The sequence below is a fragment of the Marmota monax genome, unplaced genomic scaffold, assembly GCF_021218885.2.
Source record: "Marmota monax isolate L192 unplaced genomic scaffold, Marmota_monax_Labrador192_F-V1.1 WCK01_AAM20220418_F8-fsc00001, whole genome shotgun sequence".
In the NCBI taxonomy this organism is placed as follows: Eukaryota; Metazoa; Chordata; class Mammalia; order Rodentia; family Sciuridae; genus Marmota; species Marmota monax.
In genome coordinates, this window is record NW_026693777.1 from 9,858,122 (window position 1) to 9,873,488 (window position 15,367).

Consider the following 15,367-nt stretch of genomic DNA (forward strand, 5'->3'; position numbering starts at 1 on the left):
CTGAAGTCACTATTTCCTGATCTTGTTAGGCCCTGTAAGAAACTTAACTGGGCCGAGTGCGGTGGTGCACACCTGTAATCCCAGGGGCTTGGGAGGTGGAGGCAGGAGGATTGCAAGTTCAAAGCCAGGCTCAGCAATTTAGCGAGGCACTAAGCAACTCAGTGAGACCCTCTCTGTAATAAAATACAAAATAGGGCTAAAGATGTGGCTCAGTAGTCAAGTGCCACTGAGTTCAATTTGAGTGAGTTAGGATTTGTTTATTTATATCAATAATCTTTTTATGTAGGCCAAGGTAACAGCTCTTCTTATTATTTCTTTATATAATTACTTTCATTACAGCCATTTTATTCTGAAATGGGCTTTTATGCAAATAGTTGTGATTAAATTATCCATTTATTTAGAAACTGATTAGGTCAAGGAGGAACAGTAGAAGCAGATCCTTTAGGGCTCTGTTGGTCATTTCCATTTTATTTATTTATTTATCTTTTTGTGGTGCTGGGGTTTGAACCTAGGATCTTGTGCGTGCAAGGCCAGCATTCTACCAACTGAGCTGTATCCCCAGCCCGGTCATTTCCATTTTAATGATTTCTGTTTTTACCCTAAATGAGATGAGAAGAAATCATTGGAGGGTTTGGAGCAGAGGAAGTTCATGATTTTATTTATATTTTGAAAGAATCACCTTGGTAGACACGGGGAGAACAGTTGAGGCTTACTACTATTCAAACTGAAGATATGATGGCTTGAACTAGAGTCGTAGTAGGAAAGCTTGTGAGAAATAATTGAGGTATATTTCAGAAGTCAAACTGATAATATTTATCCACAAATTAGAATAGTATGTGAGATAAAGGAATATTAAGTGTAACTCCTAGGATGATTCCAGATTTTTTTTGTCTGAGCAGCTGAGATAACTATCAACTTAGATGGATAGAGTGCAGTAAAAACAGGTTTTGGAGAGAGTATCTGGAGCTTAGTTTTGGATGTTAATTGTGTCAGGCCTGTTAGATTAATGTTTTTCCAAAACTGATAATGACCACTTTATTTCCTTCCACTTGCTTCACAAACTGATACTTTGGAAGAATATAATAAAAATGAATTGCTAGATAAGTAAAACTGATGAAAACCAAAGCTCTAGTCTGTTTTACTTTTTTTCGTTAGAGTCAGCAAATATAAAACTTATTCTGTCAAATTTCTAAACCATTACTTTCAATTTTTGTACTTGTTGCCAACCAGTAATAAATAGTTCACAGGCTGGCACAGTATAAACAGATCATTGACCACACTTTAAGTAGCATTGTTTTAAATATCCAGTAGTGATGTTGAATATACAATTGAATATATGTCTTGAATGCATGGGAAAAGTTCACAGAAGTGAATATTCAATGACAGATCAATCCTAGGCAAATAAGTAACACTTTAAATTTTGACCGTTAACATCCTTTATTAATCTATTGACTATATTAAACACTTTCATTTTTCTACCTCTTGCACTGTGGCCCATTTTTTCCCTTCTCTGGTAAAAAAGGACACCTGTGTTACTATGTTAGATACACATAGTATTAAATCTTCCCCTGTCTTAATCCAAATCTTCCCTTATCTTAATCCATTACAGATTCCAGTTCTGATAATTAGTTCTCCCTGTACTGCGGTTTTCCATATTGAAGGAAAATCATTTGATCAATGATACTGTAAAGGTTTATAAGAGGAATTAATCTGATAACTTTATGTTTATATTTTATTACCTCACTTTTCAGGTGGTTATTTTTAAGGATTAAAATAATAAATTTTTGGAGTCAGATATCTAAATTCAAATGCTAATAAGTACTTAGGAGAGTTTAGACAAACATCTTAATCTTACCTTTCAGATCTTCAGTTTCTTTAATAAAATGGGTTGATGATATCTACCTCATAGGATTGTTGGGAACAGTATCTAGTGCTCAAGTTTAGTACTTGGTACATAGTATGCCCTTCATTATAGTAACTATCATCAGCCAATTCAGCTTTTGATGTTGCATTTCTCTTTTAATTACCACCATTATTACTCCCCCATATACAAACCTGCCAGCGGTGGTGTTGATATGTATGGAAAAACTGGGGCTCACACAGTTGAGACTAAGTTTATAAGTCTAGAAAGTTTTTCAAAAAGCTTTGCTGATTTTTTCATTAATTCATTCTTATACTATTGTGGTTTCATAAAATAATCAGAGAGAAAACCTGAAATGACATTATGAAAAGGTATGATATGAATTCTGGGAGTAATAAAGCGTTCTTAATTTACCTAATCATACATTTAGGTCTAAGTTGTAAGAAGTAGGGGTAATATCTGTAGGCTATTTACTTCTCCTATGCCCCTTTTAGTGATGCTAAAAAATAAAATCAGGGGGCTGGGATTGTGGCTCAGCGGTGGAGTGCTCGCCTAGCATGGGTGGGACCTGGGTTCCATCCTCAGCACCACATAAAAATAAAGGCATTGTGTTGTGTCCATTTACACCTAAAAAATAAATGTTTAAAAAAAAATAAAGTCAGAATCTTCTCCTTGAGTGAGAAACTGTTAAAATTGTTGACAATTCCTTATAGAATCATAATTGGGACTGCTCTTTCCATTTTATGAAAATTTCTTTTGCTTAGATTGCCATTTTATGCATTTTTTCATGTTCTGTGATATCATTAAAGTTGATTTTTAATCTGAATTCACCATTTTGTAATGAGTGAGAACAATATGCCTTGATCTGCAATTCTCTTTCATTTGTATCTAGCAGTTTTAAGTCATTTTTATTTTAGGTAGTGAAGCGGTTTCGTGATGGTGGTTACAACACATTGGTTTCTACCTGTGTTGGTGAAGAAGGTTTGGATATAGGAGAAGTTGATCTTATAATATGTTTTGATGCCCAGAAGAGCCCAATTCGTCTTATACAACGAATGGGTAGAACTGGCCGTAAACGTCAAGGCAGGATTGTTGTTATTCTTGCTGAAGGACGAGAGGAACGTGTAAGTAGACATATAAAAACATGATTTGACATTAGAAATTTGAAAAATACAGTCGAAAGACTACTGCCAATAATTTAGCATTCTAGGTCCAAATAATCTGTAGGTAATTGTAGTTTATTTTTTTCCCTTTGTGTTGGGTTTGAAATGTTCTTTTCTTATAATAAGAATTTCTAACTAGATTCAGTTTCCCATTTTTTGTGTGTGTGTGGTGCTGGGGATTGAACCCAGGGCCTTTGAGGCCAGCCTGGGCAACTTAGCAAGACCCTGTCTCAAAATCAAAAGTACTGGGGCTGTGGAGGAGCCTTGGGTTCAATCCTCAGTACTGCAGAACAAACCAGCCAGCCTCCCACATTTTAGTATTTCAGCATTAATTCAGAGACAGCTAGATGTAATAACCAGGATATACTACTATGTTTTACTATTTCCCTGTATTTCTAAGATTTGTTTGAATTTGTTTATCTTAGTTCTTTTTTTTAAATTTAAAAAAATGGAGAATGGTTTTTGATAAAATAAATACCAAAGAATATGCACCAGAGACAGTATGTATGATCTGCAAATCCTGGCCTTTTATCAAAATTTGTTGACGTGTATTCTAAGTGATAAAGAACTTGAGTTATATTCATACTTTGCTATAATGTTGGATAGAATTTCCTAAATGTTATATATGATATCTTGCATTTGTTACACTAAAGTTTTAACAAACTTTCATTTTATTGGGGCAAGTTCAATGTCAAGTATTTAGTTTCCTATTAAAGATATTCTCAGTTATGATAGTTTTTTAAATATGATTTTATTTTATTTAATTATTTTAGTACTGGAGATTTAACCAGGGGTACTTTACCACTTAGCTACATTTCTAGCTCCCCCCCTTTTTTTTCCCCAAATTGAGTCTCACTACGTTGTTGAGAGTGGCCTCATACTTGCTATTCTTGTCTCAGCCTCCTGAGTCACTGGGATTACACGTGTGTGTCTCTGTACCCAGATAAAAATTGAATTGAAGTGTTTTATATTTTCTTTAAAATCAGCCTAAACAATTAATTCTTTTCCCTTAAACTTTCCTTGTGATTATAACACCTTTGTTTATAACATTCAGTTTATCTTTAAAATGACCCTTATAAATGAAATGTTTGGTAGCTTGTAAAAGGTTAGATATTATTAACAAATGGAACTGAGTTTTAATTGTGTCACCTTACACTTATGTGACCTTACATTTTTTTTGTAATTATCTGCCTTATTCAAAAACAAACAAACAAACAAAAAATAGATTTCCTTTGTGTAAGATTGTTGCTAAGATAGGCTTTATAATAACAGTTTTTTTGGGGGGGAGGTATGTGCCAGGTGTTGAACACAGGGATGCTTAACCACTGATCCATATCCCCAGCCCTTTTAATTTTTGTTTTGAGATGGGGTCTCACGAAGTTACTTAGGGTCTCACTAAATTGTTGAGGCTGGCTTTGAACTTGCAATCCTCCTGCCTCAGCCTCCCAAGCTGCTGGGATTACAGGCATGGTCCACACACTCGGCTGTAATAATAGCTTTTGAAATGATTTTCATCAAGGATTCTTTTTTAAAATGTGTCCTTTTTAGTTATACATAACAGTAGAGTCTATTTTGACGTATTGTACAAACATGGAGTATATCTTATTCTATTTAGTATCCCAGTCTTGTGGAGATAGGTGATATTGAGATTCACTGGTATATTCATAGGAAAGTGATGTCAGATTCATTCCACTGCCTTTCCTATTCCTAATAATCCCAGTTGAGGCTAATGCAGGAAGATGGCAAATTCAAAGCCAGCCTCAACAACTTGGTGAGGCCCTAAACAACTTAGCAGGACCCTATCTCAAAATAAAACATAAAAAGGGCTAAAGTGTTAACAAACATTTTTTTGGTGTTCCCTTCCCTTCATTCCCTTTTGTATAATACAATGAATTTCTATTCACTCCCTCCCCCTTGTTGTGTGTTAGCATTTGCATATCAGAGGGACCTTTTGACCTTTGGTTTTGGGAGATTGGCTCATTTCATTTAGAATGGTAGTCTCCAGATCTTTCAGTTTACCATCAAATATCATTAGGTCATTCTTCCTTTTTTTTTTTTTTTTTTTACAATATCTTTATTTTATTTTTTTTATGTGGTGCTGAGGATCGAACCCAATGCCTCACGCATGCCACATCCCAAGCCCCAAGGTCGTCATTATTCTTTATGGCTGAGTAATGTTTTATATATATAAATTATATAACATTCATCTGTTTAAGACACCTGAGTGGGCTTAGCTGTTGTGAATTGAGCTGCTATAAACATTGATGTGGCTGCGTTACTGTAGTATGCTGATTTTAACTCCTTTGAGTATATACTGAGGAGTGGTATAACTGGGTCAAATGGTAGTTCCATTCCTAGTTTTTTAATTAATCTCCATACTTTCCATTGTGGTTGTACCAATTTGCATTCCCATCTACAATGTATGAATATATCTTTTTTTCTACATTCTCACCAACATTTATTGTTACTTGTATTCTTTTTTTTTTTTTTTTTTTTTGTAGGGGAGGTGGGTGTGGAGTGGAGTGTGGTACCATGATTGAACCCAGAGGCACTTAACCACTGAGCTAGTTCCCAGCCGTTTTTATGTTTTGAGACAGGGTCCTACTAAGTTGCTGAGACTGGCTTTGAACTTACCATCTTCCTACCTCAGCCTCTGAGATGCTGGTATTACAGGCTTATGCCACTGGGCCCAAACATTACTTGTATTGTTGATAATTGCCATTCTGACTGGAGTGAGGTGAAATCTCAGTGTAGTTTCAATTTAAGTTTCTCTAATTGCTAGAGATATTGAACATTTTTCCATATATTTGTTGATCGATTGTATTTCTTCTTCTGTGAAGTGTCTGTTTAGTTCCTTTCCCCATTTATTGGTTGGGTTATTTGTTTTTATGGTGTTAAGCTTTTTGAGTTCTTTGTATATTCTGGAAATTAACACCTCATCAATGATTATTCTGCTATGTTTTAAAATTTGGGGCAATAGAAATTTTATTCTTTACACATTTAAGTGAATCAGGATTTAGTTTAATGTTTATAATAAGCCCCAACTAATAGAACAATTGCTTATTTTGGCTGAGTGGTTATAATAGAAATAATGTGATTTGACATTTTATATTTTTTCTTTTTTCAGACTTACAACCAGAGTCAGTCCAACAAAAGAAATATTTATAAAGCTATTTCAGGTAATAGACATGTCCTTCATTTTTACCAAGGAAGTCCACGAATGGTTCCTGATGGAATCAATCCAGAATTACATAAAATGTTCATCACACATGGGGTGTATAAACCAAAGAAGCCCTCTCGGAATGTACAGCGGAACTCATCTCTGTTTTCCTGTAGAAATGGTAAATGAAGTTTCCCATTTGACACATGCTTCATTCACCCCCTTATTTTTATCTTGATAAGATAGGTCATATCTTGATATAATATTTCTTTGAAAATCTCAGTATATCTTCTAAGATGTTTTGGGTGTTTTCTTTGGAAGAATAAGAAACTGTTCATGTGGCGAGGGGAAAGACATATTGTCCTTACAGAGTGATAGAAACGCAGCGCTGGGGAAAATTGAAAATAATATCACCGACCCAGAGAATCCTCTCCACAAAGTATTGAAAAGAAAATTATTTTTTATATTGAATAAGCATTAAGTTAGATTACAGTGTGCATTATGGGCATCTACTAAGATAATACAAAGACAGAAATTCTCCCTGTGTATATCACTGAGTGATTATAATCCTTTACATATGTTCTTAAGATTAACAGTAACTTGTCCTCATATACTATACATTCTTTCCTATTTTATCCTAAATTTACCTGGTAATTGAGATAACTGTTTGTGTTAGTAATTGCCTTTATTCAGAGGAATAATAAAACTTCTCTTACTTCTATGACAATGAGAGGTAGACAACTTCCAGAAAGGTGCCTAAGCTAAACTCTTATGGTGATTAAAAGGTAGGGACACTGTCGGGTTCCTTGATGTTTGCATTTTAAAGAGATAGCACCTCAATTCTTAAGATGAACATTTTTTATTTGAAAAGCTGTGTAGCAGCTCCTTTATCCTTTAAAGATTTCCATATATGTCAAAGGGTTAAAGAAGGACTTGGAAACATTAAGTGCCTCTGGAAATGTTCTAAGAAAGGGGGAGGGAACACCTTTCCTTTATTCAGATGGAAGAAACATAAATATTTACCCTTAGAACAGATAATGGTTAAATTTAGACAGTTACTGGTAATATTGAGAGAGTAAAAAACAAATAATGTTTTGAAAAAAATATTTTTGCCAAGAACACAGTAATGAGAATCACTAGCTTAGAAGCTATAGAGACTTTGCTGATACCAAGAAAATTACCCGCTCCCACCCTAGGGATTGAAGTTAGGACCTTCCACATGCTAGGCAAGTGCTCTACTACCGAGCCATATCCCCAGTATCCCCCAAAAATATCTTGAAATATTTGCACTATGAAAATTAGAAATAAAAAAGTTTATTTCTTGGATTTTACTTAATGTTAAAGGGGCTTTTAAAGAATCATAAATACATAATAGTAATTTAAGATTTGGAAGGAATCTTAGGGATCATCATTATTATCAAGGTAGGAATGTTTATTACAACATCTTTTTAAAATGCATACCCTGCCTTAACTTGAATATTTCTGTTAATAGAAATTTTACTTCTTCCCTGTGCATGGTAGCCTGTGCCTATAGTCCCACTATTCAGGAGTCTGGGTTAGGAAGATTCCTTGAGCCCAGGAATTTGAGGCTAGCCTTTGTAATATAGATCCTATCTCTTTAAGAAAAAAAGAAAAATAGATTTTTATTCCTTTATGAGAGTTCTTTTTTTAAAAAATTATTTTATACATTACAGCAGAATCTAGTTTGTATTTAAATAATCATGGAATATATCGTATTCTAATGAGGATTCTTTTCATTGTTGAACAAGTGTATGTAATTGTAGAATATTGTACCTTATGTTGAAAAATCTGTCTCTGTATGTTTTTCCAGATGACTTGATTTTGTCTTCTAGATAAAAAGTATAGCTTTTCACAGAGAATAGATGTTTCGTGATCTCAATCATACATGGAAACTAAAAAAGTTTTATGTGTCTCAGATGTAGAAGGTATAATAGTGGTTACCAGAAGCTTGAGGAGGGATGTGGATGGGAAGAGGTTGGTCAGTGGGTAAAAAGTTGCAGTTAGGAAGAATAAATTTTGGACAACTATTGCATGATAAGATAGATAACAAAAATGTATAATCATCTCTTTGTGTTTGTTGGGGATTGGTCTCAGGACCCCACCAGGTATGTTCAAGTTCCTTAAATACAATGACATATAACATATGTATATATCTTAGGGACATCCTTTCATATACTTAAAAAAAAAACAAAACACCATTTTTAGTTGTAGATGGACACAACACCTCTATTTTATTTATTTATTTATTTTTATGTGGTGCTGAGGATAGAAACTAGTGTTTCACATGTGCTAGGCAAGCACTCTACCACTGAGCCACAACCTCAGACCCCTTTCGTATACCTTAAATCATTTCTACTTTGCTTATAGTACTTAGTACAATATAAATGTTATGGTAATAGTTGTCATACTGTGTTGTTTAGAGAATAATAGCAAGAAAATAAAGTCTGCATGTTTGTACAGGTATAATCCCCCTCACCTCGAATATTTCCAGTCTGAGGTTGTTTGAATCTACAGATGCATTCTCATGCATAGCTTCTTTTGGAATTTTTTTGTTATCTAAAGTCTGGAAGAAATATAGTATGAAAACTTACAAGTGAAAACTAGTGTGATTGTATTGTAGCAGTTTTGGAAAGTTTGAAATTTGAGGTGGGGATAAAAGCTAAAACTAAAAAGGTTGTAGGCTTAAACTTTTAAATAGGCAGTGGGAAAAGAGAAGTAAAGTGCAGGGGGAATAGGCCTGGTACTTCCAAAAATGACATAATAACACTAACTAAAATTTAAAAAAAAAAAAAAAAAAACCTATAATAGAAAGATCAGGAGGGTAGAAGGAAGGGAGTATGGAGAGGAGAAGGGAGGGAGGGAAAGGGGAAGTACTGGGTACTGAATTAGCAAATTTCATGCTTTTATAATTATGTCAAAATGAATTCTAATGATATGTATAACTAAAAAGAACCAATAAAAAGAAAAAAAATGAGATGATAAGTTCGGCGTGGTGCACACTTGTAATTTCAGCAACTTGGAGGCTGTGGCAGGAGAATTGCAAGTTAGATCACCCTCAACAATTTAGGGAGACCCTGTCTCAAAACAAGAAATAAAAGGGCATGGGATGTGGTTTAGCAGTAAAGTATTCAATCCCCATACCAGAAAACAACAACAAAAATGAAAAACTGACATTACAAAAAATAAATTAAAAAGCTTTTAAAAAGCTGCATAATAGGTTGGGCAGGTAGCAAGGCCTGTAATCCCAGAAACTCAGGAAACAGGCAGTTCCAGGTCAGTCTCAGCAACTTACCAAGATGCAGTAGGTTTTGAGCATAAAAACAAGAGTTGAGCTGGGTGCATTCCTGGTTCCCTGTGATTTGGGAGGCTGAGGCAGGAGGATCACAAGTTTGAGGCTGGCTTGGGCAACTTAATAAAACCCTGTTTCAAAATAAAAAATAAAAGGGCTAGGCATATAGCTCAGGGTAGAGTGCCCCTGGGACAATCCCTAGGACTAAAATAAATAAGGAATCGCTGCATAGAAAATTAATTGTTCTTGGCTTCTGTAATCTCTAAAGGAAAATAAATGAAGTCATTGCTAAAGGTTAGTTCCTAGACAGAGGAGTACTTTAAAAGAGATGAGAGAAGTTTAGAAGATATGTAGAAGCAGAAAGTGATAAACAGATTGCATTCCTATAACAAATTATAGTTTTAAGAAATTGAGGGCTGGGGATGTGGCTCAAGCGGTAGCACGCTTGCCTGGCATGTGTGCAACCCGGGTTCGATTCTCAGCACCACATACAAAACAAATGATGTTGTGTCCGCCGAAAACTGAAAAATAAATTAAAAAAAAAAAAAGAAATTGAATTACTTAGAGAATGTGAGTAGACAAAACAGTTTAAGTTGATATTTATATATTTTGTGTTTGCCTTTGCAGATTTTTAAAAACTGTTTTTCAATAATTTTTTCACTTACAGGAATAAGGCAAAATAATTCAAATAACTGGTTTTTATCAGAGGAAGAATTTAAGTTATGGAACAGGGTCTATAGATTAAGAGACAGCGATGAAATTAAGGAAATAACACTACCTGAAGTACAGTTTGTATCTTTACAGGATGGAGAAAACACATCAGTAAGTTGATCATGGTTTCAGATATTCCTTATAATGATTATGCAGTAGATTTGTGAGTAATGAGTGATGTGATTGGAGTTATCAACTTACTTTAAAAAGTAAGAATGTAATCAGTTTAAAAAGAAAAACTAGACTGTCTTTTAAAAATTACTAATTTTCCTATTTATTATATGTAAATGTAACTGATATTTTTGCATAAGTTCTGCTTTTTCTTCCATTTTTTACCCCACCATATAATTGTTTCAAAATGGGCACATATTTGTCATTTTACTCTGTAATACATGTAGTTTGCTATGCTATTGTTTCCTTTTGTGTTTTGGGATTTTTTTTTAATATTTAACTAAGTTTTGTTGTCATGTGCATTTTTATTTTTACAAACTATTTTGATTTTTGTTTTTAAAGTATAGTTAAAACTTTAAATTGGGTGTTACTTGTTTTTTTCATGTATTATGAACACATTGATAAGCTTAATGAAAGTCAAAAGAACTGATCAAAGTTTGCATATATGTAATTACTATAGCTGGAAAAACAACCTCAGAACTGATTTCTTTCAGAAGATGTATAAAGCCTATAAGATACAGCTGTTAGAATTTATTTTATTCATTAAAAGGAAGAGTAAGGAATGGAAGCAGGCATGAAAAGTTGGGATCAGTATCACCAAAAGATTATGAATATTTCCTTGTTAGATTATACTATAGACCGAGCAAAATAATAATTTTGAAGCCAAAAATATTTGCTTAAATATTTGCTCTTAACATGAAACTATATAAATAGGAATATGGTCAAATTGTAATTCATATAACAATTATTTAAAAATATGTTTAAAGGAGCAAATTTATATTAAATCATTTTCCTTGAGATTTTAGTCGACAAAGACTAAATGAATTAAAATTATTTGTTAGGCTTTTTTGCATATTAAGTGTGTTTTTTTAAATTAGTTTGAAATCTCACTGTGTGTCTGTTTTTATCATTTTTATTATTATTTGAATCATTAATCAAGACTCTACCAACTCTTGGGATTCATCAGCTCTCTCTCTCTGAATGGAGAGTGTGGCAGGATCATCCTTTTCCTACACATCAAGTTGACCATTCAGATCGATGCCACCATTTTGTAAGCATTATGCAAATGATAGAAGGAATGAGACATGAAGAGGTAGTGTTTTATATAACTTCCTTTTGTTGCTGTGATAAAATAAAGTACCCTTTATTTTTCTTAATTTGAAGTTATAATGATAAGAAAAAGTATTATTTATATTTATTGAGTAATAAGTATTATCATTTTATCTGCCTCAGTTTCATCTATGTAATAGGAATAATGATAATGGATACTTCATAGGGTTATTGTGAAGATTAAATGACAATACATGTAAGATACTTAAAATAGTAATTGGCATATAATAGGCGCTCAATAAATTGTGGCTGCTATTTTTATTATAGTTATTGTTTGAGAATATTTGTAAATAAAGTAATTAGTTGTTTATTCCAGAAAAACAATGTCATCAAATTAACATGTGTTTACGGAGTTCCAGCCATATGCCAAATTCTGTTCCAGGCCTTGTGGCCACATCAGTGAATAAACTAAATAAAACATTCTGCCTCTGTGGAGCATATCTATTGGCAGGGAAACAGACTGCTTATTTTAGTATTTATTGTATTTATTATTCAAAAAAGTGGGGCGTTAACTGCTCAAATCTGTGAGTAGGGGAGGAATCCTGAGTAAGTAGCATTTTGGGAAAAGAAGAGGGATGGTGAAAATTGTAATTTTAGCTTAATGGCTGAGAGAGAAGTAAAGCTCCTTCCTAAATTCACTTTACAAGTTCTTGTTTGGGACTTTGTTATAAATAGAAATATATTCAAAGCTATAGCTTAATAGACATATATGTACCATTGTTTTAAGAGTTTCTAAACACTGTCCTTAATTTACTATTGTTGAGAGAATAAATTTAACATATGTATGTGATTTTCATTAATGTATATTAATTTCTTAACTTTTAGGAAGTTAGAACATTATTAAATTAAATGTTAGAAGTGTAAAAAGTCAATATTTTTATTTTTATATATTCATTAAATTTGTTATTTGTATAACTAGCTATCATGGGTCCTTTGTTTATTAAATGTGAGGACTAAAAGAATAAAATGATTAAAGATAATTTGATTATTTCAGTCATGTCATTTATTGTTTTGATTTATAAGAGTAATTTTTAAGACTTAAAAGATGATCATTCAATGAAATATTGTTTACAATGTATTTAATATAGAGTGAAACATTTCTTGGAATTATAATTTTGTTTTGTTTTCCTGTGACTTTCTTATGTTCCTTATTTACAGGATGAATGCAGCTATGAATTGGAAATGAAATCTTATTTACAAATGAAAGATGTTAGCTTGGCATTTAGCATTCCCAGGAATGACTGTAATAATCTTACCGATGATACCTTAACTACTCACAAGAAATCTTTATTTATAAAGAATATAAATCAAGGCAGTTCACTTTTAATGACAGAATCTGATGAGAAATATGCTGAAATTTTTAAAAAAACTCACATCAAACCTACTAAAATTGTTTCTGCAAATAAAAAAACTTCTAAAGAAACGAAGAAAGACTGGCTTAATAAAGAAAATTGTGATGATATTAATTCTTTAGATACTGACAGAAATTCTACTGTTGAAACTATTTTTCAGGTAGACTTAATAAATGGTAAAAAGACAGATGGAATTTCTGCCACATGTACTATTAATGAAAATGGTGTTAATGAGCCAGGTGTCTTAGTAACAGAGGGTCAGTTTACAAATAAATCTAGTTCTTTTGCTGGAAATTTTTTAGATTCTGGTTATAATAGTTTTAGTGATGAGAAATCTCTTTCATCTAATTTGTTTCTTCCATTTGAAGAAGAGCTTTATATAGATAGAACAGATGATAAATTTTATAATTGTCACTCATTGACAAAAGAGGTACTTGCTAATGTAGAGAGATTTTTATCTCATTCTCCTCCACCTCTCAGTGGATTCTCAGACTTGGAATGTGAAACTGCTAAGGGTTTTACATTTGAGAATTTGCTTTCCCTACCCTATGCAGAGCACATACTAAATTGTAAGTCCACCTCTTTGATGTCATGTTCAGCTATGAATTCTCAACAAAAATTAGGATTGGATTTACTTAAACTTATCAATCATTCTTCGGAAAAAAGTTGTCTCTCTGATGCATCTAATGATAAGATTTCTGATGAGTCATGCTTCCATGGCTTTGATGATAAAGTACATAAAAATATTAAAAATGAAAATATAGTGACTAACAACCATGTTCAAATATACATAGATCCTGCGAAGAACTTAGTTGACGGAAATAACTGTGATATTGTTAAAAGTGACCTTCCAGTGTTGTTAACTAATCAGGATGAGAGTTTATCACTATTTGAAGAAGGTAGTGAAGAGTTTAATGATGTGACCCTTTCTCCTTTGAAGAGTGATTGCAAATCTTTATGTGTGTCAAAAAAAGCTGTTATAAGTGAAATGGCTCCTATCTCGCAGTTTTTAATTTCTGATGAACATTTATGTGATAATTCTCAATCCCAAGATCAAATTATTAGTGGTACTAATAGCTGGAAATCTCATGAAGATTTGAAAGATATCCATGAGGAAAAACGGAAGAGTGATCAATATGCTTTTGATTGCTCTGGGGATTTATTTTCCATTACCTTTGATTTAGGATTTTGTAGTTCAGATTCTGATGATGAAATATCAGAACAGCCATCAGACACAAATAACAGTAGACTTCAAGATGATATGTCTGGAAGAAATGTATGTATTAAGGAGGCAAAGGATACACATTATGTCTCAAATCAACCAAGAGATCATGTTGGAAAATTTACCAGTGGAGCCATACCTATCCCATCAAGTGAAGATATACACAGTCCAAATTTTGTACATTTTCCACTGACTGCAGCAAAGGGTAAAGAATTTGTATCTCCTGGATTTTCTGAGTTTTCTTTGCCAGTACGAGAAAAAGTTATGAGTACACCACTTCCTAAAAACACATTGAGCTCACTTTCTAAGATAAGAGAGGATATGCTTAAGACACCAGATTCTAATAAGGAAGAAGTAAATCTACAACGTTTCAAAGAAACATTGGATTCAGTTTTTGATGGTTCAGAATTTTCTCCAGAAAAGGCTAAAAGCAGTGATCAAATTTCTCTGCATCAATTCTGTGATTATTCTGCTGAAGGTAAGATTCTATATTTAGGGACTGCAATTGTGGCTCAGTGGTAGAGCACTTGTGTAGCACGTGTGAGGCACTGAGTTCAATCCTCAGTACCACATAAAAATAAATAAAGGTATTGTGTCCATCTACAACTGAAAAATAAAAAAAGATTCCATCTTTATAAAAACCCATGACTCTAGAATAGTCTAGAAATATGCCTGTAATTTTTCCACATGTAACTTTTTAGTATAAAGGGTATGTGTGTGTGTGTGTATACATGTATATTTGTCAAATTATATTTTTCTTAAGATGATGCTTACTAATATAAGATTTTTATATGCATGCCATGGGAAAAGTATTATGCTAGGTACTGTAAAATATACAAATAAATATAAAGTTGTGGTTGTAAAACACATTTATATAGCATATGTTTGATGATGTCAGTAAAATGTGGAAATTACCATAATAAGACAGTGGCTGTTTAGGAGGTTCAGGAGATGACAAACTTTTGAGTTATATTGGAAAGCCTTCATATATATGTTAATTGTCATTTTATCTCCTCAGAATTTTTTAAATTTAGATATATTGAAAATAATAAAGAATTTATGTGCAATAAGATGATGAAACTAAGGAAAAGAAGGAAGGTAAAGAATTTTGTGGGATAGTTTGAAGTAAAAGGATTTATCCAAAAATATTTGAGACATAAGACCATATGTAGAGGATTGAGAGTAGACCACAGAATATCCAGAAAATTTCTGTGATCTGAGTTAATAGCTACAGAAAAACTAGAGAATATAATGCTAAATATTTGGTATTAAAATGACTTAAGTATTTTTTAAATTCTATAGATCAC

The 15,367-nt window shown here is 32.9% G+C and overlaps 1 protein-coding gene across 2 annotated transcripts in view; it reads left to right on the forward strand.

Annotated features, from left to right (window-relative positions):
- Fancm (FA complementation group M) overlaps window positions 1-15,367 on the forward strand; it is a 57,586-nt gene that overhangs the window by 19,336 nt on the left and 22,883 nt on the right. For both annotated transcript variants that reach the window (XM_046461665.2, XM_046461668.2), the window contains 5 exons: window positions 2,779-2,985; window positions 6,152-6,365; window positions 10,162-10,316; window positions 11,317-11,469; window positions 12,645-14,538. In XM_046461665.2, the coding sequence (XP_046317621.1) occupies window positions 2,779-2,985; window positions 6,152-6,365; window positions 10,162-10,316; window positions 11,317-11,469; window positions 12,645-14,538 (2,623 nt within the window). The remainder of the gene's footprint in view (window positions 1-2,778; window positions 2,986-6,151; window positions 6,366-10,161; window positions 10,317-11,316; window positions 11,470-12,644; window positions 14,539-15,367) is intronic.